This window comes from Mauremys reevesii, linkage group 1 (genome assembly GCF_016161935.1).
Source record: "Mauremys reevesii isolate NIE-2019 linkage group 1, ASM1616193v1, whole genome shotgun sequence".
Taxonomy (NCBI): domain Eukaryota; kingdom Metazoa; phylum Chordata; order Testudines; family Geoemydidae; genus Mauremys; species Mauremys reevesii.
Window position 1 is genome coordinate 314,493,150 of NC_052623.1, and position 27,226 is coordinate 314,520,375.

A 27,226-nucleotide genomic window follows, 5' to 3' on the forward strand; every position below is an offset into this window, starting at 1 on the left:
TAAAAAACGGTGACTTAAAAGTTTCACTGTTTCCAAACACCGAGAGCAAAGCCACAAAAATATCACAACCTCAAACATGTAAATTGGCTACAACATAATTTATATTAATTATTTAGCAATTTCTCTGCACTGAAATGGAGGTGAAACTTGAAAAAAAGGTAGCAAATGCCCTAGACATACTCCCTGCATGGAACTGAAAGGTTCAGCATTTGAATGCCAGTCTCCCCACATAGTCATGTTCGAGCCATCCAGCCAGCACTTTTCGGTGCTTTGCAGGTGTGTACGTCCACCACCTCCAGGCAGTCTTGACAGCGCACAGCGCAGCACCAGTGGAATTTACATTCGCATTTTGTCATCCGGCTGATCCGTGAAGTGTCATAACCTCTTCCACAGCACATCACCTCGCAGCTGTCCATACCGCGGGAGGTTTGGTTACAAACCCGGCCACCTGTCCCGAGGGAGCCTAGAATGGAAATGCATTAAACGTCAATTGAAAAGACGTGGGGTATTTTCAAGAACGGTAAAAAATATGTGAGAATATGTCAGCAAAACCACCATTAGCCAGGCACTTGAGGCCATTAAAGCAAGATGTGTCTCTCTTTGCAGAATGGGAAGTGGAAAGACAGGCCAATTAATTTCACATTCTACCTCTTGCTTGTTGAGAGCACCAGGGACAGACTGATTCTCCAGCACCAGACCACTTGCAACTCCATCTCAAGCAACAGAAAGGGCAAATACTATGGAAAATTGCATTCAAATTATAGATAGGGAAGCTTTGGTTTTGCAAAACCTCACTTTGGGTGAGGGGAGGAGGAGGCAGGAACTGAGGCAGTGGTTCTAGATTTGGCTCATTTCTGTTAGTGTTACAGTGTCTTACTTCACCTGTCCCCTGCCTCCCTGCTGTTTTAATTCTACCACCACTCACCCAAGCATATGTACTCCCTCCTGGCCAGGTACCCACCTGCAGCCAGGCACCTACGCTCAACACTGTGAGAGCCTGGAGACCAGAAGGGAGCCACTGTGTGTGGCTGCTGGGTAAAGGGGGGGAAAAGAAGCCTTACAAAGGAGCTGTGGACTGGCTATGAACAGAAGACCCTAAACAGTGGTGTCTTATCTGTATAGGGAACAAGCAGCAAAGGCAGAAGCAGTCCCTACCAAAACTTCAGCACAGAAGCACCCAGTGCCAGGGGAGCCAGCCAGCAGGACACACTTACTGATGGTAGCACCAGTGGGCTGGCCTCTCAAGCCAAGGCCTGGGACAATTACTCTGGCCTAAAACATCTGTGGCTATGTCTACACTGCAAAGTACATCAGGACCCAGACTTGAACTCAACCCCAGCCTCCAACTGCACACAAATCTCTCAGACTTGGGCTTGGGCCTAGGCTCCTAGGACCCTGACGGGGCGGTGGAGGATTCGAGCCCAAGTCAAGACATGACACAGGGTTTGAGCTGTATTGCTTTTGCAGTGTAGACACAACCCTGATCTCCAACTCAGGCCCGGGAGTCTGCCAAAAGTATCCCACAGTCCCAGGGACCAACTTCCATCGTCTCCTCTATCCCAAAAACTCTCTAATCGACTCCAGGGAAAATGGAAGCCACCCTCCTTCGTGTAGTGCAGAGGCTCAGTGAGTCAGCATTAGCACTTCCATTGTCTTCTGATTGCCAAGCTGCAACCACACCAGCAGAGAGCCTCCTGTGTTTGCAATGGAGACTGAAGAGAAGAAGGGTTTGCAAAGCACGCTGCTCCATGGTCACAGGAGCACAGCCTCATTTTGGTGAATCTCTGGTGGGAGGCCAGAAAAACAGTGGACAGGAAGAGAATCAGGAATGACCACATCTACTAGCAAATAGCAAAGAAGCTGGCAGCTTTGCAAATTTACCAGACCAGTGACCAATGCAGGGAGAAGATTAAGGCGCTCAAGAGCACCAGAAAATCAGGGACCAGAAACGCACCTTGAGCAACTCACTGACATTATGTTCATTGTATGTGGAGTTTGACTGGGTGCTGGGAACTGTGCTGAGCATGGAGTCAACAGTCACCTGGTCAGCCAGGATGATGCCCTGCTAGCCCCAGAATCCAGCATAGGGACTGATGGGAGCCAGCAGTAGGCGCTGAGTGAGGACAGTGAAGTGACTCTGTTGGTGAAACTGATTCCCGAGGAAGCTTTACTGCAGGAGCAGCAGCAGCACATCCTGGGACTGTACTCGGAGGAGTTGCTTGATGCCCCCATGAGAAACAGCCTGACATGAAGCCTGCAGCAGACACAGAAGGAGCAGAAGCTGCCCTGGAGCCTAGTAAGTTTCTGGCTTCATTTTAATGTTTATTAATATAGGAATGGGAGGGATTTCCGTTCTCTGAAACAATGCAAACATTATTAGAAGCCCCTGCTAGCAGAGTGTATCCATTAATGGTGAATTATATGTCAGCGGCTGGCTCTCCCTCTGACCTCTCCCCGCCACATGGAGTTCAAAATGGTAACCAGGAAATGCACAGAGTAAAAATGCCTTGAAAGTTAATTTTTACTGGATAGGCACAGATTTTTGTTAGGGCCATTCCTGTTTCCTAAAAATAATCACCTTACAGTGCCATGCCTCTAAGTCCGCCACTTTGTAACGAACTGCCTGGGAACAGTGAACTGTGCAAGGAGGAGGTGGAAACATTTTCCATTCACAAATCTAGTCCATTTCAGTTAGCGGTAGTCCAGACGGTCCATAGTGCCCAAGCATCGAAAGCCCCAGAATCAATGAGCCACATCCCACCCCACCCCACAAGCACATTCTCTCTCTTCTGGGCGGCCATGCTAGTCCATAAAGTGTGAACACAAAGCATCCCTGACCTCTGTTGTCTGGTAGCTGCACTCTCTAGCTGAGTGTACCAATTCAGCAGCCCCTCACTGTCACAGGTCCATTCAGGGGGAAATGGCTCCCCTCTGGCTTCACAAAAATGGTGATGAGCACAGCAAGCCCCGGTAACGTGGACAACAATGATGATATTGGCATCGTAATGGGTCTGTAAATATCTCCAACAGGATTTCAATCTGCCAAAAGCAAATTCAATAACAATTCTACACCTGCTGAGAGTGTAATTAAACAGTCTTTTGCCAAGGCCTCTGAAATCAGAGTATGGTTTCATAAGTCAAGGCAAAAGCAGGTACGCAGGGCCCCCAGAATAACAGTGGGCCCAGTAACTCTGTTTATGACAATATCATCTGATGGGAATAGTGTCCCAGCCTGTCCAGGAATGTAGACTCCCGATCAGCGAAAAACCTTAGGATCGGGAACTTTTCCTCTACAGTCCACATTGACATTCATAAATCTGCCTTAGCGGTCCACTAGTGCCTGCAAAACAATGGAGTAGTGCCCTTTGTACTTTATGTACTCATGTGCTCCTTGAGGAGGGCAAACTATGGGCATGTGCATCAGTGGCCCTGGGGCAGTGTAGAAACCCCATTCGCTCAAAGCCAGCAATTACTTCAGGAATATTCTTTTATGCTCACAACCTAGGGGCAAAGCACACACCCGATTGTCTCAAAACATCCACCACTTTACCCACAGTCAACTTTCCAATACCAAACTGGTTGGCAACAGACCTGTAGCAGTCTGGGGTAGCAGCTTCCAGACAGTGGTAACAACCCGCTTCTGGACTGGCCTGGGTGCCCTCAGAGAGGATTGGGAAAAGCTGCTCACAAAGCTCCAGAAATGTAGCTTTCTTCACGCAAACAGTTTGGAGCCACTTCTGCTCATCCCAAGTGCACATGATGATGTGATCTCACCAGTCTGTGCTTGTTGCCCTGATCCAGAAGTTCATAGGGGACATCAGCGGCTGTACCAAGTGTCACAAGCAGCATCGAGTTTGCCATGTCTGAGTCCTCCTCCTCTTGCTCCATCATATGCTGTGTCAGGTGTCTTTGGTAGGTCAGAAAATGCCACCAAAATGTCCACCAGCATCTCACAGAAGCCCTGCCCATTTCCTGACACAGGAGTGAAAGTGCAAGCAAGAGAATCTTTCAAAAGGCTCCTCCTACACAGTGCTGGCTCCTGTAGCTGGGAGCACAGAGACCAAAATGACTGCTTGGCAGGATGCGTTGGCGGTCAGTTCAAACTCCCTGTAACATGCAGGGGACAGTCAAGTTTTCCCACAGTGCATCAAGGTCAAAGGCCACATTTCAGGCAGGCACTAGGGAGTCTTGGATATGGTTGGTTTGACTCAGGTCTACAAGTTGCACTGTAGCCGCTAGTGCCCCAGGTTCAAGCCTGGGATAGAAAGCCTGTATAAAGTGCTCTGAAATCTCCTGAGAATAAATTCAATATAAACACAAACAACTCTTCTTACCCGTCCTCAACATGGGTTAAAGTGGGACCTTCCTTTCCACTTCCAGGCTTTTTAAGAAGCATAGGAAGGCACTGGAGACATTTTACAGTTCTATGAAACATGAAAATGCCTCTTGCAAGACTCAGAGAGCCTCTGCCATTCCCCCAATGGTGAGAATAGGCTGGCTTCACTTTAGAGCTCTAGAATTTTCCCACAGTGCACCCTGGTCAAAGGGCTAGTGGCTACATTTCAGCTGGATGTTGTAATACGCTCTATTTTCTAATTTTTCCAGGGTTAACCTGAAAAAAAATTTCATTTGTTGAACTGAACGGAAATGTTTTGTTTTAGGTCAGATTGACATTACATTGTATGTGTCTGAGCTGCCGGGCTGCCTCCTGCCCCCAATCTCTCCTACGGGCTGGGTTCCCATGAAGCATCGCAACCTTCCCTCTGGCCAGGCCTCCACAATGCATGATGGGAGTCCCGTGAGTAGGCGAGAGCAGCCATTTTTACTTAGCTCTCAGCAGGACATTTTCCTGTCTCTGGAACAAAACTCTAAGTTAATCTGTCCTCCCAGAAAATGTGCAGATGATCACTACTGTGTCCTAGGCATATTATGGGATTCTGGGCATGTTCAAGTGTATAGGATGATCACTTCACCCCCAGTGGCTGAATAAACACAATACTGTTTCTTGTCTCTGCTCAGGCAGAAGACTTGTATGGACAAGCCTGTGGCCAATATGATTAATTAAGAATGTGTTTTGAATTCCTCCTTGCCACTCCACATACACTTAACCTGATTCCTGTTATATCCCCTCTCATCTGTTCTATTCCTTGCTTTGTGTACTGTTTTAACTTTCTGATGGGAAGTAAGTCTTGCCCATGGACTGCAGCGTGTCTAGAACACTAATCTATAACAACCATGATTTGGATTGAGTTTCCAGTTGCTTTGTGCTCTGTTTGCTGTATGTGATTTGTGTGAAACAAGCCGGAAACAGTGTGAAACAGTCACACAGCTGTCAGCCAGGTATTATTCTTTCAATGGGAACAAGCAAAGCCACTGTTCACCTTGATTTGTCTCTTGAACTTGACTAAAGAAAGGGTTGTGTTGGTAGTTTCCTTGATACAGAAGGAAGACCTCAGATGAGTCCTTACATAAGGTCAGGGCCTATTCATTAGGAATTGCTGTGATCAGATGCAGGCACTTTCTTGGAAGGGGACAACAATATTCTTTATCTTAGATATAGGTTCATTTCGAACTTGAAAGGTTTTGTCTGATTTCCAGATGCTTGGAACAATGACACAGGCAGCTAAAGGCAGCTTTTAACAAAATACCAGGGGTGAAATCCTGATCCCACTGACCTCACTGGAAGTTTGGCCGTTGATTTCAATGGGGGCAGGATTTTACCCCAGGACAGATAGAATCATGGAATCATGGGGTAGAAGGTATTGTAAGGGTCATCTAGTCTAACCCCCCTTCCAAGATGTAGGATATTTTGTGTTTAAACCATCTAAGACAGATGGCTATCCAGACTCCCTTTGAAAATCTCTAATGAAGAGAGCAACTTTTCTCCATCTTTTTTATGGCAGCCTTTCATGTATTTGAAGACTGTTTTCATGTCTCCCATCAACTCCCTCTTATCCAAACATACCCAGTTCCTTCAGCCTTTGCTCATATGGCTTGCATTCCATCCCTTTGATCATGTTTGTCGCTTGCCTCTGGATCCTTTGGTCACATTGGTAACCAAAATTGGACACAGTACTTCAGCTGAGGCTAACCAGCACCGAGTAGAGTGGTAGAATCATAGAATCGTAGGACTGGAAAGGACATCGAGAGGTCATCTAATCCAGTCTCCTGCACTCATGGCAGGACTAAGTATTATCTAGACCATCCCTTTGTCTAATCTGCTCTTAAAAATCTCCAATGGTGGAGAGTCCACAACCTCCCTAGGCAATTCCAGTGCTTAACCATCCTGAGTGTTAGGAAATTTTTCCTAATGTCCAACCTAAACCACCCAATCTGCAATTTAAGCCCATTGCTTCTTGTCCTAGCCTCAAAGGTTAAGGAGAACATTTTTTCTTCCTCCTCCTTGTAAAGTACCTTTGATGTACTTGAAAACTGTTATCATGTCCCCTCTCAGCCTTCTCTTCTCCAGACAAAACAAACCCAATTTTTCCAATTTTCCCTCATAGGTCATGTTTTCTAGGCCTTTAATCATTTTTGTTGCTCTTCTCTGGACTTTCTCCAAATTGTCCACATATTTCCTGAAATATAGTGCCCAGAACTGGACACAATACTCCAGTTGAGGCCTAATTAGCACAGAGTAGAGTGGAAGAATTACTTCTCGTGTCTTGTTTACAACACGCCTGCTAATACAGCTGAGAATGATGTTTGATTTTTTTTGCAACAGTGTTACACTGATGACTCATATTTAGCTTGTGATACACAATGACCCCCAGATCCCTTTCTCCAATACTCCTTCCTAGGCAGTCATTCCCATTTTGTATGAGTGTAACTGATTGTTCCTCCTTAAGTGGAGTACTTTTCATTTGGCCTTATTGAATTTAGTACTTCTGCCATTTTCACTTTTTCTGTTATTGTTTTTCCCCCTCATTGAGTAACAGGCCTACCCTGTCCTTGGTCTTCCTCTTACTTATAAGGTATTTGCAGAACATTTTCTTGTTGCCCTTTTTTATCTCTAGCTAGTGCTATCGCCTCCTGTGACATGCATGCTATGTCTCTGTTAATGCAACCTAAAATTGCATTTGCTTTTTTTGCAACCACATTGCTGACTCATGTTGAGGTTGTGATCCACCACAGCTCCCAGATCCTTCTCAGCAGTGCTGCCTCCAAGCCAGTTATTCCCATTCTGAATTTGCGCATTTAGAACATAACATAAGAACAGCCGTACCGGGTCAGAACAAAGGTCTATCTAGCCCAGTATCCTGTCTACTGACAGTGACCAATGCCAGGTGCCCCAGAGGGAGTGGACCTAACAGGCAATGATCAAGTGATCTCTCTCCTGCCATCCATCTCCATCCTTTGACAAACAGAGGCTAGGGGCACCATTCCTTACCCATCCTGGCTAATAGCCATTAATGGACTTAACCACCATGAATTTATCCAGTTCTCTTTTAAACGCTGTTATAGTCCTAGCCTTCACAACCTCCTCGGGTAAGGAGTTCCACAAGTTGACTGTGCGCTGCGTGAAGAAGAACTTCCTTGTATTTGTTTTAAACCTGATGCCTATTAATTTCATTTGGTGACCCCTAGCTCTTGCATTATGGGAATAAGTAAATAACTTTTCCTTATCCACTTTCTCCACATCACTCATGATTTTCTATACCTCTGTCATAACCCCCCTTAGTCTCCTCTTTTCCAAGCTGAAGAGTCCTAGCCTCTTTAATTTCTCCTCATATGGGACCCGTTCCAAGCCCCTAATCATTTTAGTTGCCCTTTTCTGAACCTTTTCTAGTGCCAGTATATCTTTTTTGAGATGAGGAGACCACATCTGTATGCAGTATTCGAGATGTGGGTGTACCATCGATTTATATAAGAGCAATAATATATTCTCAGTCTTATTCTCTATCACCTTTTTAATGATTCCTAACATCCTGTTGGCTTTTTTGACCGCCTCTGCACACTGCGTGGACATCCACGATGACTCCTAGATCTTTTTCCTGACTTGTTGTAGTTAAATTAGCCCCCATCATATTGTATGTAGAGTTGGGGTTATTTTTTCCAATGTGCATTACTTTACATTTATCCACATTAAATTTCATTTGCCATTTTGTTGCCCAATCACTTAGTTTTGTGAGATCTTTTTGAAGTTCATCACAGTCTGCTTTGGTCTTAACTATCTTGAGCAGTTTAGTATCATCTGCAAACTTTGCCACCTCACTGTTTACCCCTTTCTCCAGATCATTTATGAATAAATTGAATAGGATTGGTCCGAGGACTGACCCTTGGGGAACACCACTAGTTACCCCTCTCCATTCTGAGAATTTACCATTAATTCCTACCCTTTGTTCCCTGTCTTTTAACCAGTTCTCAATCCATGAAAGGACCTTCCCTTTTATCCCATGACAGCTTAATTTACATAAGAGCCTTTGGTGAGGGACCTTGTCAAAGGCTTTCTGGAAATCTATGTACAGTATGTCCACTGGATCCCCCTTGTCCACATGTTTGTTGACCCCTTCAAGGAACTCTAATAGATTAGTAAGACATGATTTCCCTTTACAGAAACCATGTTGACTATTGCTCAACAGTTTATATTTTTCTATGTGTCTGACAATTTTATTCTTAACTATTGTTTCGACTAATTTGCCCGGTACCGACGTTAGACTTACCGGTCTGTAATTGCCGGGATCACCTCTAGAGCCCTTTTAAAATATTGGTGTTACGTTAGCTAACTTCCAGTCATTGGGTACAGAAGCCGATTTAAAGGACAGGTTACAAACCATAGTTAATAGCTCCACAACTTCACATTTGAGTTCTTTCAGAACTCTTGGGTGAATGCCATCTGGTCCTGGTGACTTGTTAATGTTAAGTTTATCAATTAATTCCAAAACCTCCTCTAGTGACAGTTCTTCAGATTTGTCACCTACAAAAGCCGGCTCAGGTTTGGGAATCTCCCTAACATCCTCAGCCGTGAAGACTGAAGCAAAGAATCCATTTAGTTTCTCCGCAATGACTTTATCGTCTTTAAGCGCTCCTTTTGTATCTCGATCATCAAGGGGCCCCACTGGTTGTTTATCAGGCTTCCTGCTTCTGATGTACTTAAAAAACATTTTGTTATTACCTTTGGAGTTTTTGGCTAGCCATTCTTCAAACTCCTCTTTGGCTTTTCTTATATTACATTCTTGCACTTAATTTGGCAGTGTTTATGCTCCTTTCTATTTGCCTCACTAGGATCTGATTTCCACTTTTTAAAGGAAGTCTTTTTTATCTCTCACTGCTTCTTTTACATGGCTGTTAAGCCACGGTGGCTCTTTTTTAGTTCTTTTACTGTGTTTCTTAAATTGGGGTATACATTGAAGTTGGGCCTCTATTATGGTGTCTTTAAAAAGTGCCCAGGCAGCTTGCAGGGATTTCACTTTAGTCACTGTACTTTTTAACTTCTGTTTAACTAACCCCCTCATTTTTGTATAGTTCCCCCTTTTGAAATTAAATGCCACAGTGTTGGTTTTTCTTCCCTAACTGTAGCACCTTACATTTGTTTTTGCTGAATTTCAGTTTGATTGTCTGTGGCTCAGTTCTCCAATTTATCAAGAACCCTCTGAATCTTAGCTCTATCATACAAAGTGTTGACAACCCTCACCTCCCCCTCTCCCCCCACTTTGTGTTTTCTGCAAATTTGATCAATATGCTCTCTATTCCTACATCCAGGGCTGGCTCCAGGCACCAGCTAAGGAAGCAGGTGCTTGGGGCAGCCAATACAAAGTGGCGGCACTCCGTCCGCTATTGGGGTGGCCCATCCGGGTCTTTGGCGGGAATTCGCCAGCGGGTCCCTCAGTCCCTCTCTTCCACTTTGAGCTGCCGCTGAAGTTCCATCAAGCCCATATTTCTCCAGCTTACTTATCAGAATGTCATGTGAAAGCCTTGCTGAAGTCCAGGTATATTATGTCCACTGCATTCTCCTATCTACCAAACTAGTCCCCTGTCAAAGAAGGAAAGCAAGCTGGTTTGGCATGATTTGTTCTTCATAAATCCATGCTAGCTGCTAGTGATTACTCCTTCATCCTCCAGTTATTCACAACTCAAATGTTTTATACATTGCTCTCTTGGCATAGCAGGTATCGAAGTCAGGCTGACAGGTCTATACTTCCCCAGCTCCTCCTTTTTCCACTTTTTAAAGATGGGCACTATGTTAGCCCTTCTCCAGTCTCCTGGGACCTCTCCTGTTGGTACGGGAAAAACTCCCGACTCAATTTTGTATTTTTGTATTCTTAAGCTCCATTTTGTGTCTTTGGCTTCTCTCTTGAAGAAGCAGAAATCATTTCACCAACTGAAAGCTGCACGTCACTTACCACTGGACGATGTAGGACACTTGACTAGAGCTGAGAGCTCTCTAGGCTGAGCGTGCCCAGTGGTGAAAATTGAAGTAGCTACTGAGCATGTGCAGTAGAGGGTGAGAGACAGGTCAGAGCTATCAACCATAATTCTGAGGTAATGGTTCGCACTGAGCATGTGTGAATGGGGTACTTGCGTAAGGATATATAAGGAAGCCTCAGTCGGACAGTATAAAAGGTCAGCTGCCAGCAGGCAGAAGTCAGTCAGGAGCCAACAAGCAGAGATACTGGAAGAACTGCTGGAGAAAAAGATCAGGGTGTGACCAAGACAACAGAAGAGCAGCTGAAAAGACAGTTTAGATAGAATTTTGAAGAGAGCACTTCTGAAGAAAGCACCTAAAGCAGCAGCCACAAGATCAGCAACACTGAAACAAAATAACTAAGGGCTGATAGGCTAGAGGCAGCAGGAAGTGAGCTGCCTCTGCAAAGGGAGAAATGGAGATGACTGGAATAAGTTGATTAAGAAACTACAGTAGTAGCAACATTTGCAACAACACCTCAAAATCAAAGGATATGGTGAGCCTGTCAGGATTTTTTTTTTCAACTATAAATTTACCATATATTATAGAATAGATATGTATGCTTGAAATGTGTATGTGTGTGTGTGTGATTTGTATATTACCTATGTACAATTTAAAGTATGAGTTAAGAATAGCTATCAGCACTTTGTTGTAAACTGGCCATTTGTAGCAAAGCATCTCACTTAGAAAAATTTAAACTGTATGCAATTGTAACGTAAATGCTCTTTAACTTGCAATAAGGGATTTGATTCTTATTTAGGGTTTTAGATCATATTGTAGTAGGGATTATTAGTTACATTAATTAAAATATATTTTGTTTTGGAAAATACACTGCTTGTGTCAATCACTTTATCGGAAGGTTATATTCATGTCCATCAAGTGTTTCCTTAACTACCCTGGAGACCCATACCCCAGGAAAAGCAGATTAGGGAGGTTATTCTTTATTAAGGCAGGTTATTATAAGGGCACCCCAAAGCCTAAATTTTGGGGTAAAACGGTCATCCATGAGTTTGCAAATATTATTGCCAGTGGCTCTGAGATTTCTTCAGCTAATTCCTCAGGGGAATAGCATCAGGCCCTGATAATTTGAATTCATTCAGATTGGTCAGAAGATCCCTGATGTGTTCTTTACTTATCCCAAGGTGCATCCATTCCCCTTTATTAGCTATGGTAATTTCACTAGTCATCCAGTCACATTATTTTTTACAAGAGGACAGGGAAGGGATAGCTCAGTGGTTTGAGCATTGCCTTCCCCCCCAAACCCAGGGTTATGAGTTCAATCCTTGAGGGAGCCATCTGGGGCAAAAATCAGTACTTGGTCCTGCTAGTGAAGGCAAGGGGCTAGACTTGATGACCTTTCAAGGTCCCTTCCAATTCTAGGAGATAGGATATCTCCATTATTTAAAAAATAAATAAAAGACTGAAGCAAAGTAGGCACTGAGCAGCTCTGCCTTCCTATCATTTTCCATTACCAGCTCACCTTCTCCATTGAGCAGCAGACCCACACTATCCTTGATCTTTCTTTCTTGTCTGACATGTTTGAAGAGCCCTTTCTTGTTGTCTCTAACATTCCTTGCCAGCTGTAATTCAGTCTTTGCCTTGGCTTTTCTGATTTTGTCCCTACGTGCTCGCGCTATTCCCATGTATACTTCCTTGGTGACGTGCCCCTCCTTCCATTTCCTGTCTGTATCCCTTTTGGGTTTCAGATAGCTAAAAAGTTCCTCGGTCTCCTGTGACTCTTCTTACCTTTCCTCTGTGTCAGAATAGCTTGTTGTTGAGCCTCTGGTATTGCCTCTTTTAGGAACTGCCAGACCCTCTTTCACTCCTTTTCTTCTTATTTGGTCTTTCCATGGGACCTTGCCTACTATTTCTCTGAGTTGGTTGAAATCAGTCTCTCTGAAGGCCAGTGTCCTTGTTTTACTGTTCTCATGTCCTCCTTTCTACAGAATCTTGAATTCTATCAGATCACGATCACTTCCTCCCAAGTTCCCAACCACCTTCGCATTTGCAACTAATTCATCCCCACTGGTCAAAACCAGATCCAAAATGGATGACCCCCTAATTGTTTCCTCAACTTTCTGAATCAGAAAGTTGTCCCCTACACATGCTAAGAATTTTCAAGACATATTAAGTTTTGCTATAATAAGTCTTCCAAAAGATACCACATCAGGGAATTTAAAATTCCCCATTAATCCTAGCTCATCTTAGCTCATGTGTGTTAGCTAATCTTGTTACCTGCTTGTAGAATGACTCATACACTTCCTCTTCCTGATTTGGTGGTCTTTACTAGACCCCCATCATAACATCACTACTGTTCTTTTCCCTTTCTGTCCTCACTCAGAGACTTTCAATAGGTCTGTCGCTCACTTCCTCTCAGACCCCGAAGCAAGTGTATACATTCTTGATGTATGCTGCAACCCCTCCTTTTCCCCCCTACTTATCTTTTTGGAACAAGCTATATCCCTCAATGCTGGTACTTCACTCATGGGAGTTGTCCCACCAAGTCTCTGTAATGCCAATTAGGTCATGATTTTCTTCATATGCCCTGACTTCCAGTTCATCCTGCTTGTTTCTCATGCTCCTGCATTTGTATACAGACATCAAAGGTGCTCAGCTTGCAGCAGCCCATCTGGAAGGCTCTTGGCAATTTCACTTGCTACTTGCCAGCAGAAAGATAAATAGATAAAAGGCTTCCAAGAGGGCAGCACGGAGCCAATAAATTCCTTTACAGTTCTGGCAAAAAATAGAATTTTCCCAAATTTTGCCAAAATTCCATTTTCAGAGAAGTGTAAAGGAATTTTTCTGGAATCTGTTTCTGAAAAAAATAAAGTCCTGATTCAGGATGAAATTTTTTCAAAAACATGACATTTGTCACAGGAAGGGATTTGCATTTTTCGGACAACACTAGTTCTTACTGTATGGCAATGTTAACTGGGCTACATTACAAATACACACTCCTTTCTGAGTGTGTGCAACAAACTCCTCCACGAACTAAGCACCATCACAAACGTCACCAACTTCCACTCCAAGTGCCAGGTGCACTTTTTGACCTGCCTTCTCTAATATAAACACAAAACACTTTGCACATTTTAAAAAACACAAAAACTAAACCCCATCAAAAGAAAACACTACAATGCATACACTGTTCTCCTCCTCAGGAGGGGATCAGAAAGAGAATGAACCATACATGACAGATGTTAGTTATGTCACTTAGTGCACTACTGACAAGTGCACAAATACTACAGTGATGTGGGCAGTATACGAACTACATAGACTAGGCTGCACTAGAATGAGTATTTTCTACTTCTCATTTCATGTTAAATGTATACCACAAAATGCTATACACATGGAATATGACTGAGCTCCAATAAAACAGGAATATATGGTAATTTGTCAAAAGCTTCCCCAGAGCTGCCTGGTTTGCTGTTCAAATGTTGCAACTGTCACGCCTAGGCATAACATGCAACTACATCTTCAAAATATCCACAGCTTTTAATACTGCTACCTTTATGATGCATATACATCTACCTCTTTCTCTGCCCAGGTTATTTGTGGGGACTAATGTAGGGAGAATTCTGTTGCTGAAGACAATTATTCTCCTGTTCCCAAAACCTTGGGGTAAGCAACTAAATTTAAACACTAATTTATAGTATGAGATTTTTTAAACTTCTCTTAATTAGAAAACTTGCCCGTAGTGATGTGACTTGTTAGTTTGAACTGATTTTTTAAATACCAATTTCCATGTATGCAGTGTGGCATATGACAAGAGTTTATTGTAAAGGAATTTAACAACACCATTGAAAGGCGCCTCTGAGTCGGTGTTCAATTCTAACATATTCATACTTCTTATGTTCCCGTCACCTTACTATCTAGACATTCATCTTGTAGATCAGGAGTTCCTGGTAGATGTTTATTTATAAATCATAAGTGCTACAAAATTTGGCACAAAATATAGTCTGTGCTCAGGAGAAACCCAGGACTGCAACAACAAGGATTTTTCAGGCCAGGAATAAGGAGAGTTAAGAGAGAGGTGAGGATGAAAAAAACGTACACAGATCTAGTTTGCAATAAACATATATCTGTACACAGCGTGTCTATCCCTTACTCTAATGATCACTAAAATCTGTCACATATTTTCAGAAGTGAGTGAGGAAATCTCTTTTTAACAGTATACAACAGGTAAGCTTGGAAGGATTAGGTTTTTAAATCGGTAAATGTCAATTTTACCATACACAAAAAAACAACAAAAACATTTCCACTGATAATTATTGAAACATACTGCTAGGCAAAGTAAGAAAGTGCTGCTTGAGAACTGAACAGCATTTGCTGTAAGGAGCGGGGAGGGATAGCTCAGTGGTTTGAGCATTGGCCTGCTAAACCCAGGGTTATAAGCTCAATTCTTGAGAGGGGCCACTTACAGAGCTAGGGCAAAAATAGTACTTGGTCCTGCTAGTGAAGGCAGGGGCTAGACTCAATGACCTTTCAGGGTCCCTTCCAGCTCTATGATATCAGTAGATCTCCATACATTATATTTACTTTGTATATTTTGACATGTGATGTTGACAAATTGTGTATTAACAGCTATGAAACTTTAAGTTTTTGAATAGCAACTTATATTGTCAGTAAATAATTATTGTCCAACCCCCCTATTCTCTGACCCTCCAATATACTGCAACTGTGAAAATGTTAATCAATAAAAATTGAAAAAAATGCATAAAAATAATCAATATTATTCATCAACATTTTTTTTTAAATCTCGTTCTTCCAAGCCTGGCACACTGGTGCAGCATTACCAGAGAGAAAACTGGAAGGATAGCTACCATTTTATTAGCTCTCTATGACCTAGTCCAGTGGTTCTCAACCTGCGGCCCAATTAACACACAGCTGCAGCCCAGCTGTGTGCTAAAGGCCGCAACCTGGCCGCACCCAGATCCATGTGGCCAGGTCTGGGGCTGCTGTCCATCCCACACCTGGGGTACCGCTCCTGGCCCCACTCTGTGGAGGGGTCTCTGGGTGGGGGCACTGGGCATAGAGGTCTGTGGTGGGGGTTGGGGGGAGCACTGTGGTTTGCAACCTGCGGCACAGGTATGCGGCCCACAATGATAAATAGGTTGAGACCACTGATCTAGTCTATGCCTGCAGCAGCATGTAGGGTATGCGTAGCTACACACTGCAATGAAAGGCCCCGGCAGAAAGGGAAGCAGTGGAAAAAGGCTCCAGCAGCAGGGAATGCCGAAGCCTTTCTCTCATGGGCAGCAGGGGAACCAGCTGTTGGGGGAGGCTAGCCCCCAGCCTCTCCCCTCCTACCTGAGGCCCAGCTTCTCCCCCTCTCTTTCTCCCCCCCCCCAGGAGCCCTGAGCACCCCCACCACAGCTGCCACCCCCCCCATCCCTGCTCTGGGCTGCTTGAGCAGCCCAAGCCCTGGAGCACCAGGCAGCCAGGACGTGCCCCCCGCCCCAGAGCACTGGGAGGGCAGGCAGCAGAGTCCCAGTGCTCCCAGCCCAAGCCCTGGAGCTCCAGGTGGGCATTGCGGTCACAGCACCCCGAGTGCCGGGGAAGCGGCATGGTGCAGCCCCAGCCCCAGCCGCCCCAGCCCTAGCCAGCCTGGGCCTCAGAAGAGCAGGAACTGCAGTAGGAAGCCTGGGGGTGGAGCGTGGGTGGGGCCATGCCAGGCTGTTTGGGGAGGCTCAGCCTCCCCCGGCCTATAATACCCGCCATCTATGCTTCCCCTGCTTTCTCCCCACTGCCAGAACCTTTCCCCTCTGCCGAGGTCTCTCACCGCAGCAGGGAAAGGCTCCAGCAGCAGGGAGCCAGCGGGACACTGCACTGCCAAGAATAGCCGTGTAGGTCTGGGAGGCACTGTTTGGGTGAGTAAAGAGCCATGTAGGGTATATATCCTAGATTCAGGTGTGCAGGGCACCCTGCCCTATCTACTCGCCTAAGCAATGCCTCACTGTCTGCATTGCTATTATATCCGTGCTAGCTGGGCATGCAGTTTCTGTACTATATGTGCCACTGCAAGTGAACTTCTGCCCCTATTGAAGTCAGTGGAACTCAGTGAGCCCAGGATTTAACTGTAGGGATTTTAAATGCTTGGATTGGGAGATCTATGTCAAATAGTCACTCAGTGACTGACAGTATGCTGGTAACCAGGGTTACCTGCTTTGGACACACGCCAGAATTGGTTACCCATCACGGGTTACATACTTAAAGTAATAATACAGTATATCAAGCCCAACACCAATAATTTCCACCTTGCAGCTGTAATATCTCATTCTGCTTTCAATCCAATCTTGGTCATAGAAGTCTTTGAAATGTGGTAAATTGCTAATTTGGCCTGGCACAATAATTCTGTGACATATCCAAAGCAATCAGATATGGGTAGATAAACAGAGAAGCAACAGCATCTACCACTGTTAGTCCAGAAGATTAACTATCTCTGCAATGCCATCAACTGGCTGTGAAGCTCTTCCAGCTGGTGTAAAGATCAATTTGTCAGTCTGGTCACAAAACGTATACTGTTCAGTTTTCTGATCCAAGTGTGGCGTGCTCCCCACACATTCAAAAATGGTTAGGTAGGGAGTAAAGGTGGATTTAGCACCACTGAACCACCCAGTCCTAGAACTATTTGGGTGCTGGGCCACTCTCCCCATAAACATGAACAGGCTGACCACTGTTTTAATGTAAAATGACCTTCAAAGGAGCCCAGGGACAGATATGGCAGCCCGAGATCCTCCAGGCCTAGGAACAACGTGCCCATGCTGTGACAGGCAGACCAGGTGCTAGCTCATACCAAGGTCCCCAATACCTCAGTGGAATGCTGGCAAATACATATCTGGAATCAGTCTGGCTCCCCTGTGTGTAGTGTGTTAACATGGGTATGAGAACTAAAGGAATGTGTTTAGATTTTAGTGAATGCCTGTCAGTTGCTGCATGCATTAATCTCACTTATAACCTCTGTAGTCCATATTGTAAGGTAATATTTGAGCATTTGTATTGTGAGCCTTTGTGACTATGTAAATCACTAGAGCACAAACCCCAAATTGGTTGTGAGTTCTGTACTTAGCTTTTACCAACCAGTTATCAAGTACAAGTCCTCAGGCACTATAACAGCCTAACCATGGAGTCACAGATGGTCCCTTGGGGTAGGCTGATCTATCTCACCACCCCAAGTGAGTGTACCATTGTGATAGATGTGTCCCTTACATCAAGAATCACAGCAATATTCAGCTTACTCACAGTCCCAAAGGACCAGTCACTTACCCCAGGTCAATTGCACCTTAAATTTCATACCAAAGACCATGCTTGTAGCCAATCCTATAATAAACTATACACAGATTTATTAATAGGGAAAGTAAACAAGCGTTATTTATAAGGTTAAAGCAGATACACATATATGCCCAAATGAGTTACAATCTTAAGTATCAAAAGGTAACAGAAGCTTCTATAATAGGCAAGCTCTACATGACCTATAAGGCTAAGCCAGGCTAAGCACTGGGGACCTCTTGCTTATGCCTAGTAATCCCCCTGCCCCGGATCCTAGCAGCATGGAGATACAGTTTCTTCTTGTTATGATGTCTTTATCCCCCTCCTCCCTTGCGCTCTGAGCTGCAAACTCAGCTGATGGGAGGAATCCACTTGCATGACTTATCTTCATGGGGGGAGCAAAACAACCAATGCCTTTTGTCGTCTTTATCACCCCACGGATCAGCATTTCATGCTAAGTAATGCCTTTCTCCTGTCAGTTGATTTACTCAGCTACAGAGGTTTACTGAAATGGCTCCTGAGGTCTCATAGTGTCCAGGCTGTTCTTGCTGAGTCTTTACTCATTCTGGCAGCTGGCAATTTATAAGAAGGTGAAGAAAGAGTATGTGAAATATGTCAGGATTTCTAAGAGGTTAAGGAGTGGGATTTTCAAAAAGCACTCAGTGTTGGCCTATCTCTGCTGCCATTGAAGTCAATGGTAAAAAGTTTTTCCGGTTTCAATAGGAGCAGAGATAAACAAATGCCAAGGGTTTTTGAAAATCGCACCCTACATCCTTTGTAAAAAGTCCTCAGTTGTAGCATGAAGCATTAACATTAGCTGAACTGTTAGGCCATTGCAGACCCCAGTTACCAACCACTTGGCTGTTAGTGCTTGGCACATGTGATACTGCCTCTACTACATCTACGAAGGCTGGTTCCGTACCAGTGAGTTGTGTTTTATCATGTACTGAATAGCGTACACATGCATTAGTGCCTTCCACTAGGTGGACTGGGAGGTCTGTACACATGAGCTTAACCATAACACCCACTATAGCACCCTCTAATGACTGACTGTTTACTTAGGATAAAAGCCAGCACAGAGAGTAAAAGCCTTCACAACAGTGACCCATGGATAGGCCAGTATATTTATGCAGAAGGTCCTTAGGTTCAGTCCTTTAACCAAAAGTTAATACAATTGACCATCTGTAACTCACAGGTCATTGTGCATTACGTGTTCCCCAGTGTGCCCAATCACAGAAGATGTGAGCGGTACAGACCATAATTGGTAAGCATGGCTCTTTAGCTCAAAGTAGACAAACTCACGCTTTTCGCCCTGGAAGTCTCTAGTTCAATCCCCGGTATCAGTCAAGACGGTGGTCATCACACATGATCACAATTACAATTTATACATGTACCATGTTTAGGAAGGATAACAGAGAAATGATAGAATTCTTAGGGTATTCTTCCAAGCATGAAAATGTCTGAATTCCCTGGGGGATGACAGACAAGCTCTGTTCAGAGACATAATGAAGCTTTATTACAGTATATTTAGTTTGGACTGACATGCTAGATAACAAATGTTCCCAACTCAAACTTCTATAATTCTCCCCAATACAAAATTTCATGGGGTTGCTCCTGTGGAGGCTGCAACTTGGTGAAGTAAAATTAAGCAAGAAAAAAAATCAGCTCAACTGCTTCTATCATCTTTGTCAATGTCTGATCCATGTTTGTTTAGTTTATCAGACTTTTTTTGTATTATCAGAATAAGCAAACAGAATCTCATCGAGCTGAACTACATATTCCCTTATTACATTAAAGATTTACTACCATTTCCCCCCAAAATTACCCTTTGTGACAAGTAATTTCTCAGACTCATAGAACAGCAAGAAATTATTCATTTAAAGTGTTATCTTGAGATGAATAAAAGCACTTGTCAGACTCTACAGCCTCTGAGCAGATCTGACAGAGTCAGCAGACGAGTAAAGATAATACTCTGCAGAGAAAAATGCCTGATCACCTCTGAGATAACAAGCCTGGTAGAATGCATTGCACTTCCTACAAAGAGACTGTAAAACAGCATTTCACTTACAAATGTTTGGGTAAAGGCCTCGTCTCTTAGGGAAAAATGTGTCACAGAATTTACAATGAAAGAAGCAGCCTCCAAAGAGAAAGTTGTATCTGTAACTCTAGGCTATGAAGTCAGTCTCTGTACAGTCAGGGCCATCCTTAGGCATACGCAGCATACGCGGCTGGTAGGACACCTGAAAATTTGGGGCACCACTAGGACCATAGGCACTGACTTCTCATCTTGCCGGGGTGGGGAGAGGAGGGTGCTCGACAACCCCCCTCTGCTCCAGCCCTGTCCCCACTCCAACCCTTCCTCCAAGCCCCAGCCCCGCCTCTTCCTGCCCCTGCTCCACTCCCATCCCGCCTCTTCCCCACCTGCTCTCCCTCCGCAAATGCCGCAAATCAGCTGTTTGCAGTGCTCCAGAAATGCTGGGAGGGACAGGGAGGAGTTGGTAAGCGCGGGGCCATCGGTGCATGAGGGAGGGAGCAGAGAGGGGAGCTTGGTGCTGGTGGGTGCTCCGCACCCACTACATTTTCCCCGTGAGTGCTCCAGCCCCGGAGCACCCACCCACGGAGCCACACCTATGACTGGGACAGCAGGTCAGAGTGGGTCGGCTCCCTCACACCCAGCGCATGCTGCAGTCTCCTTACTAAGCAGAAGGCAGGGGCTGTATTCACAGAGACGAATGAGCTGGCGTAAGGGCACCAGTTGGCCCGGCATTGAGGCACCAGTATAGGGGCACTATAGGGGCACCAGTATTTACAGAGCCAAATGCGCCGGCGTAGGGGCACCAGTTGTGCAGGCAAAGGGGCACTGCGTAGGGCTCCCTAAATCCTAAGGACAGCCCTGTGTACAGTGCTACAACATGCCTGTAATATGCATCCAGATAAAGATATTAGACTTGATGCCATTACTCACTATCAGGGAGCATGATGGGCATTTAGAGCACCTGCCAAGACCACTAAGTAGTATCTGAAAGGCCCAGACCCAATCCTCTGATCAGAAAGGCTGCTTAATTTACACATATTCGGTGAAATCTTAGCCCCATTAATAGCAAAACTTCCACTGACTTGATGTGCGATGTGCAGCTGTTCTCCAGCATGTGTATTCAGAGTAAATCTTGGATCATAAACAAGCAGAGATATCCAGAAGAGGTGACCTGCACTTCCCTGTGCTTGTCACTGCTACCTATGGATACGTCACAGCAATCTGATTCTCACAACCTGTTAATTACCTCCACTGAACGGATGTCATGGTATGGCAAATCTTTTGTGCATTACTTAACTTGCCTCCCTTTTACAGACTTCTCTTCTTTTTATTACCACATTAGTAACATATTAACATGGTTAAAGTGCCTTACACCCTTCCAGAACAGTGTGTGCGCCTATACTGAAGCCTCAGAAAACCAGGAAATACAGAGTTCAAATACACAGCAGCTCCATTCTGCAACCTTAACTCTGCCCCCTGCAGCTGGCAAGAGCCCTGTGACTAGACTTTAAGCACCAACAGAACTCCACTGGCCATCACATACAGTCCCCAGCTAAAACCCCTCCAACGCATCATCAGGGATCTACAACCCATCCTGGACAATGATCCCACACTTTCACAGGCCTTGGGTGGCAGGCCAGTCCTCCCCCACAGACAACCTGTCAACCTGAAGCACATTCTCACCAGTAACTGCACACTGCACCATAGTAACTCTAACTCAGGAACCAATCCATGCAACAAACCTTGATGCCAACTCTGCCCACATATCTACACCAGCAACACCATCACAGGACCTAACCAGATCAGCCACACCATCACCGGTTCATTCACCTGCACGTCCACCAATGTAATATATGCCATCATATGCCAGCAATGCCCCTCTGCTATGTACATTGGCCAACCTGGACAGTCCTTACGGAAAAGGATAAATGGACACAAATCAGATATTAGGAATGGCAATATACAAAAACCTGTAGGAGAACACTTCAATCTCCCTGGACACACAATAGCAGATTTAAAGGTAGCCATTCTGCAGCAAAAAAACTTCAGGACCAGACTTCAAAGAGAAACTGCTGAGCTTCAGTTCATCTGCAAATTTGACACCATCAGCTCAGGATTAAACAAAGACTGTGAATGGCTAACCAACTACAAAAACATTTTCTCCTCCCTTGGTTTTCACACCTCAACTGCTAGAACAGGGCCTCATCCTCCCTGATTGAACTGACCTCGTTATCTCTAGCCTGCTTCTTGCTTGCATATATATACCAGCCCCTGGAAATTTCCACTACATGCATCTGACAAAGTGGATATTCACTCACGAAAGCTCATGCTCCAATACGTCTGTTAGTCTATAAGGTGCCACAGGACTCTTTGCTGCTTTTACAGATCCAGACTAACATGGCTACCCCTCTGATACTTTAAGTATGTTTCATCCAGAGGTGTCGTGTTAGAAGCAGACGTGAGGAATGACCAAGTAACTATCATTTTATGTGCTGTATTGTGCCCCACAGATCTGCATCAAGGACAGCTGTATTAATTGACAGAGAGTTGTCACGGCTCACCCAGTGACACAGGAAGAGGTACAACTGCACCCAAAGGGATCAGGTATCCCTTGTTTCTGAGCTGAGTTATGTGGGTTGTGCAAGCAGAGGTGCACAATAGTCTATTCTTGCCGCAGGGATTGGTAGCAATCTGGTACCCTTCATGACAGTGCACTACAGGGCAGAAGTAAGGGCGGGTGATGCTCTACAGATAGTCCTTAGGATGGAGGTTCAGGCGTTGTAACATGTGGCAACTCTGGAGTGTTATGTGCAGAAGACGTGACATGGCTGAGTACAGGCCAGGTGTAGCCAACTGATGTTCACAAACACTGCCCCAAACTCAACTTTTGCCTTAGTGAGAATGTGGTCTGACAGCTTCTTCTAGGATATTCGTGTGCCGTGTCCCCGCCCCACAGTGCTCCATATCATCTGGAAGACAGAGTGCTACAAGGTCTGTAAGGGAGGGTTGGGCACCCCTCAAAGGGAACTGGGAGAATTAAGGTTGCAGGGTGGTGCTAGGGTGTACATTAACCCTTTATTCCATGGTTTTAAGAAGTTTCAGTTTACGTGCAGTTGATATTCTGAAAAGGTACAAGGCACTGCCAGTCAAACTTAACTGTGCCAGTGAAGTTTTTGGACAGTGAAATTCCCTTGGTGGTAGTTTGTTTGATTTGAGGTGGGAGGGTGGGGCTTAAGAAGTGGTGGAAGTGAGAAGGTCATGACTGGGGGCCACAAGAGGCTTCCAGGGAAAACTCACTGCCACTCAACTACCAGCTGTGCTCACTTCTTGGCCCCTCCATGCCCCAAACCCCTGTTGTGACATACCAGTTTTCAACAGGGCCACCCAGAGGGGGGGGGCAAGACGGACAATTTGCCCCAGGCCCTGGGCCCCACAGGGGCCCCCACAAGAGTTTTTCGGGGCCCCTGATGCGGGGTCCTTCCCTTGCTCCGGGGGCCCCGGAAAACTCTTGCGGGGCCGGGCCCAGGAGCTTCTTTCGCTCCCGTTCTTCGCCGGCGGGGGGTCCTTCTGCCCCGGAGCAGAAGGACCCCCCCCACTGGTGAATTACCGCCGAAGCGGGACCCACCGCAGAAGTTCAGCTCGGTCTTCGGCGGTAATTCCGAAGACCCGCGGCGGTAATTTGGCGGCGGCGGGTCCCCATCGCGGGTCTTCGGGGCACTTCGGCGGCGGGTCCCGGAACAGAAGGGCCCCCCGCTGCCGAAGACCCCAGGCCCCCGGAATCCTCTGGGCGGACCTGGTTTTCAAGGCAATCTCCTTATGCAGGTGGATATTAGAGCACTTTGATTATTAAAATCTGCTCCTTATTGGGAGATAGGGTGACCAGATAGCAAGTGTGATAAATCAGGACAGGCAGTGGGGACAAAGCCACGAATATTGGGATCATACCTATAAAATCAGGACATCTGGTCACCCTACTGGGGGAGGGCAGCTGTAAAGAACCCCTTGACTGAACCACCCCAGCTTGCAGCACAGTCTCTACTCCTGGCCCTCAGATATCCCCACCACAGTTAAGGTTACAGCAGGATTTCCATTTAATGGGGGTGAAAAGGGTCTACAGGAGACTAAAATACTTAGTGTCCATTTCCTTTGGACCTCTTTTCCCAAGAACTACTGCACTTGGAGAGTTGAAATAGATAGGTGTGAACTCTTGGTTGGTATAGACTGGATAAATTGTCATAGGAAGTTGAAAATTATTTCCTGTGTTTATTTTTCAGGATAAATGTAAGTGACTGTTTTGACTGATGACAGTATTCTGGTGTCGCGTTAGTCAATGATAATCTTAATCTAGTCCCTAGAATAAGGCTGTCTGTTGAGAATGCATTTCCTGATGCTCAGCAACTTCTTTAAACATGCTGACACTGATGAGAATCACAGCTACTTGTTTTTGTTTGATCACACTTGGTCCCACTATTCAGGGAATTGATGAGGAGCATGAAGCACAAGTGATTACATCACCCTAATGCTGCTGCTTACTAGAGTCTTTCACCTTCCCTCTATTACATTAATGCTATTTCTTTGACAATATTGCAAGTAAAATCTGAGTCTGAAATTTGGATTTTAGAGCACTTTGAAATATTGTCTCTTAAACCAGAAACTTTGCTCTTATGGAAAAACTTCCAGAAGTAGCCCCTGAAGAATGCAGGCAGAGAACAGCTAATGAACACAAGACACATACAGAAGTACTTGCTTATAGCATCACAGAGATTCACTGGGCCACTGCAAGTACCAACTCTAGCACACACAGGTAACATCAAGCTTACTGCTAATCCCCCTGAAGTCAAGTCAACAAACACAATAACATAAAAGACGATGACAACACTACAATAAAGATATTACACCACATAGTGGTGGAGGTGCTGTCTATACTAATCATTACAATACTCAGAAAGCTGCCAAGAGCTGGACTCAAAACTCACAGCACTTGGGGCTGCCAAGGTTCATTGGCCATTGCACGCCACCTTGAAAAATCCGCATAGGCTGACATCAGGCTGTAAATACTTTGGCTTGCAACAGAGCCACATTCCTTCTGCATATTCGTAACTGGCTTTCTCTGGCTCATCAGTTTGGCTTGAGCATGTTTCAGAACCAACTTTTACCCTGCATGACTTTTAAAATGTTGCTTCCCCAAAGGGGCAGTGGGTGCCAGACATTAGTTGAGCTCAATCCTCTGTGAGTGATATCTGTTTTGGGAGGATTTGAGCTCTCATTTGAGCCCCTGAGCTGCCCAAACTCTGTAATAATTGTAAAATGTTGATGTCACTTGAATTTTTTTGGTCAGGGAGGTTGTATCTCAAGAATGCCCTGCTCAGGTGATCTCAGATATGGAGCACTACCCCTGCTCCCCATGATGCCTAGCAATTTTGAGAAAACCCAAGTAAGCCTGTGGATTTTAGAGCACTTAGAAAAACTGGCTGTAAAACAGTAAGCTGTTTAACATTAACTATAGCAGTGCTACCCCTCCCCACCACACACAATACCCAACATACTCAGAAGGTGGTTATAATGGGTCAAGAAGTTAATCATTCATTATGACTCTGATTCTGCTGCCTGTTACTCTCAGCAAAACACCCTCAGAAGTCAATGAGCTCAGAGTGACATTTGCCTAAGTACATGCACAAGTAACAGAGGAAAACACACTATGATTCTGGCACTGCTTGACGTGTGTATCACATGAGGCAGGGGCCATGTCTTCCTCTGTTTTCAATACAGCAACATGCATGCTACTGGCACTCAGCAAATAAATGAGCAAATGAAGAGTTGAAGATGCAGCAGATATTTTTGCTGGGAAAATACTAATTTTGCCCTGAAGAAACAGCTATGTCTATTAGGTCTGGAGCCCTCCGATTTTAACATCCGCAGGCACGGCTGTAATATAAACTGTTTCGAGTTCATTTTTCTCTAGGTCTTTTCTTCTAGTTTGGTCTTTGTACTGCTTTAGAGTGGGTGTCATAAACATACAGCTAAGGGTAGCATAAAATCCCTCTTTACCCTGTAAAGGGTTAAGTCCTCTTTTACCTGTAAAGGGTTAAGAAGGTCAGATAACCTGGGGGGGCACCTGATGAAAAGGACCAATAAGGGGAGAAGATACTTTCAAATCTGTGGGGGAAGGTTTTGGTCTGTCTCCCTGAGCCAGCCAGGAAACAGGACAGGGAAATTACATCTTCTTAAGTATATCTGAACTAAGCATCTAGTCTTGCAGAAATAGTAAGAAATAGCAGAAAAGAAATGCGTTACATTACCTTTTGTTTTAGCTTGTGAATTTTCCCTGTGCTAAGAGGGAGGTTTATCCCTGTTTTTGTAACTTTAAGTTTTGCCTAGAGGGGAAATCCTCTGGTTTTGAGTCTTTTGTTATTCTGTAAAGTACTTACCATCCTGATTTTACAGAGGTGATTCTTTTACCTTTTCTTTAATTACAATTATTCTTTTAAGAACCTGATTGATTTTTCATTGTTCTTAAGATCCAAGAGTTTGGGTCTGTGTTCACCTGTACCAATTGGTGAGGATATTATTCTCAAGCCTTCCCAGGAAACAGGGTGTAGGGGCTTGGGAGGACATTTTGGAGGCGGTAGGGCTCCAAGTGGCCCTCCCTAAATGTTTGTTTAACTCACTTGGTGGTGGCAGTGATACTATGGCTAGAAAGGAATTTGTGCCTTGGGGAAGTTTTTAACCTAAGCTGGTAAAAATAAGCTTAGCGGGTCTTTCACATGGGTCCCCACATCTGTATCCCACAGTTCAGAGTGAGGAAGGAACCCTGACAGTGGGCCAAACCATTTAAAAAGAAATATAGAAACCAATAGTTTTTACTCACTGAGGCCAGGAGAGGAAGTGTAGAATGCACCGGCATTCAGATTTGCACTGGTATATGCTACGCACTTCTCCTCCCTGCCTCAGTGAGGAGCTGCCATGTTGCGCCCTGGCTCACAACCAATGCCTGTCTCTGGTCCAGTTGTGCAATCTCTAACCCACAGTGAAACTGGGACTACTCCAAGCCCTTCTGCCTGGTAATTGTCACCGGGGGTTTTGGAGCTCAACCCTCCTGCAGATTAGAATGCAGTTGAATATGAGAAGGTGTGTAGTACATGGAGACAGCACCCAAATGCTTAAGAATCACTGATATAGAGTGTGTTTAGGAGGGAAAAGGGAATACATACAGCTATAGACCCTGCTCCATTCTTGGGACTATAACAGCATTAGTGAATCATGTAGTGTCATCTTATTGATTGAACCCTAGTTTAAGTCCAATTTGGAGAACTATATGACTGTCTCATTGAAAAGCTAATAAGAAACTGCTGTTCTCATTGCCACAAACCCCCCAAAGTATGTACAATATTGGTACAATTGGTTCTCTTAAGTTTAGAGAAGGCCAGGATTTTGCTAGAGGAGAAGCTGTATTATCTCTCACTCGTGTACTGAGTTGTCCTTCGGACTTTAGGTAATAAAGAGTGAGGGAAATATGTAAA

The 27,226-nt window shown here is 44.8% G+C and overlaps 1 protein-coding gene across 1 annotated transcript in view; it reads right to left on the reverse strand.

Moving 5' to 3' along the window:
• Positions 1–215: 215 nt before the first annotated feature.
• The window catches only part of WNT2 (Wnt family member 2), a 39,327-nt gene continuing 12,316 nt past the window's right edge, over positions 216–27,226 (reverse strand). The window contains exon 5 of the mRNA XM_039482056.1: positions 216–463. Within this exon, the coding sequence (XP_039337990.1) occupies positions 234–463 (230 nt within the window). The 3' untranslated portion in view covers positions 216–233. The remainder of the gene's footprint in view (positions 464–27,226) is intronic.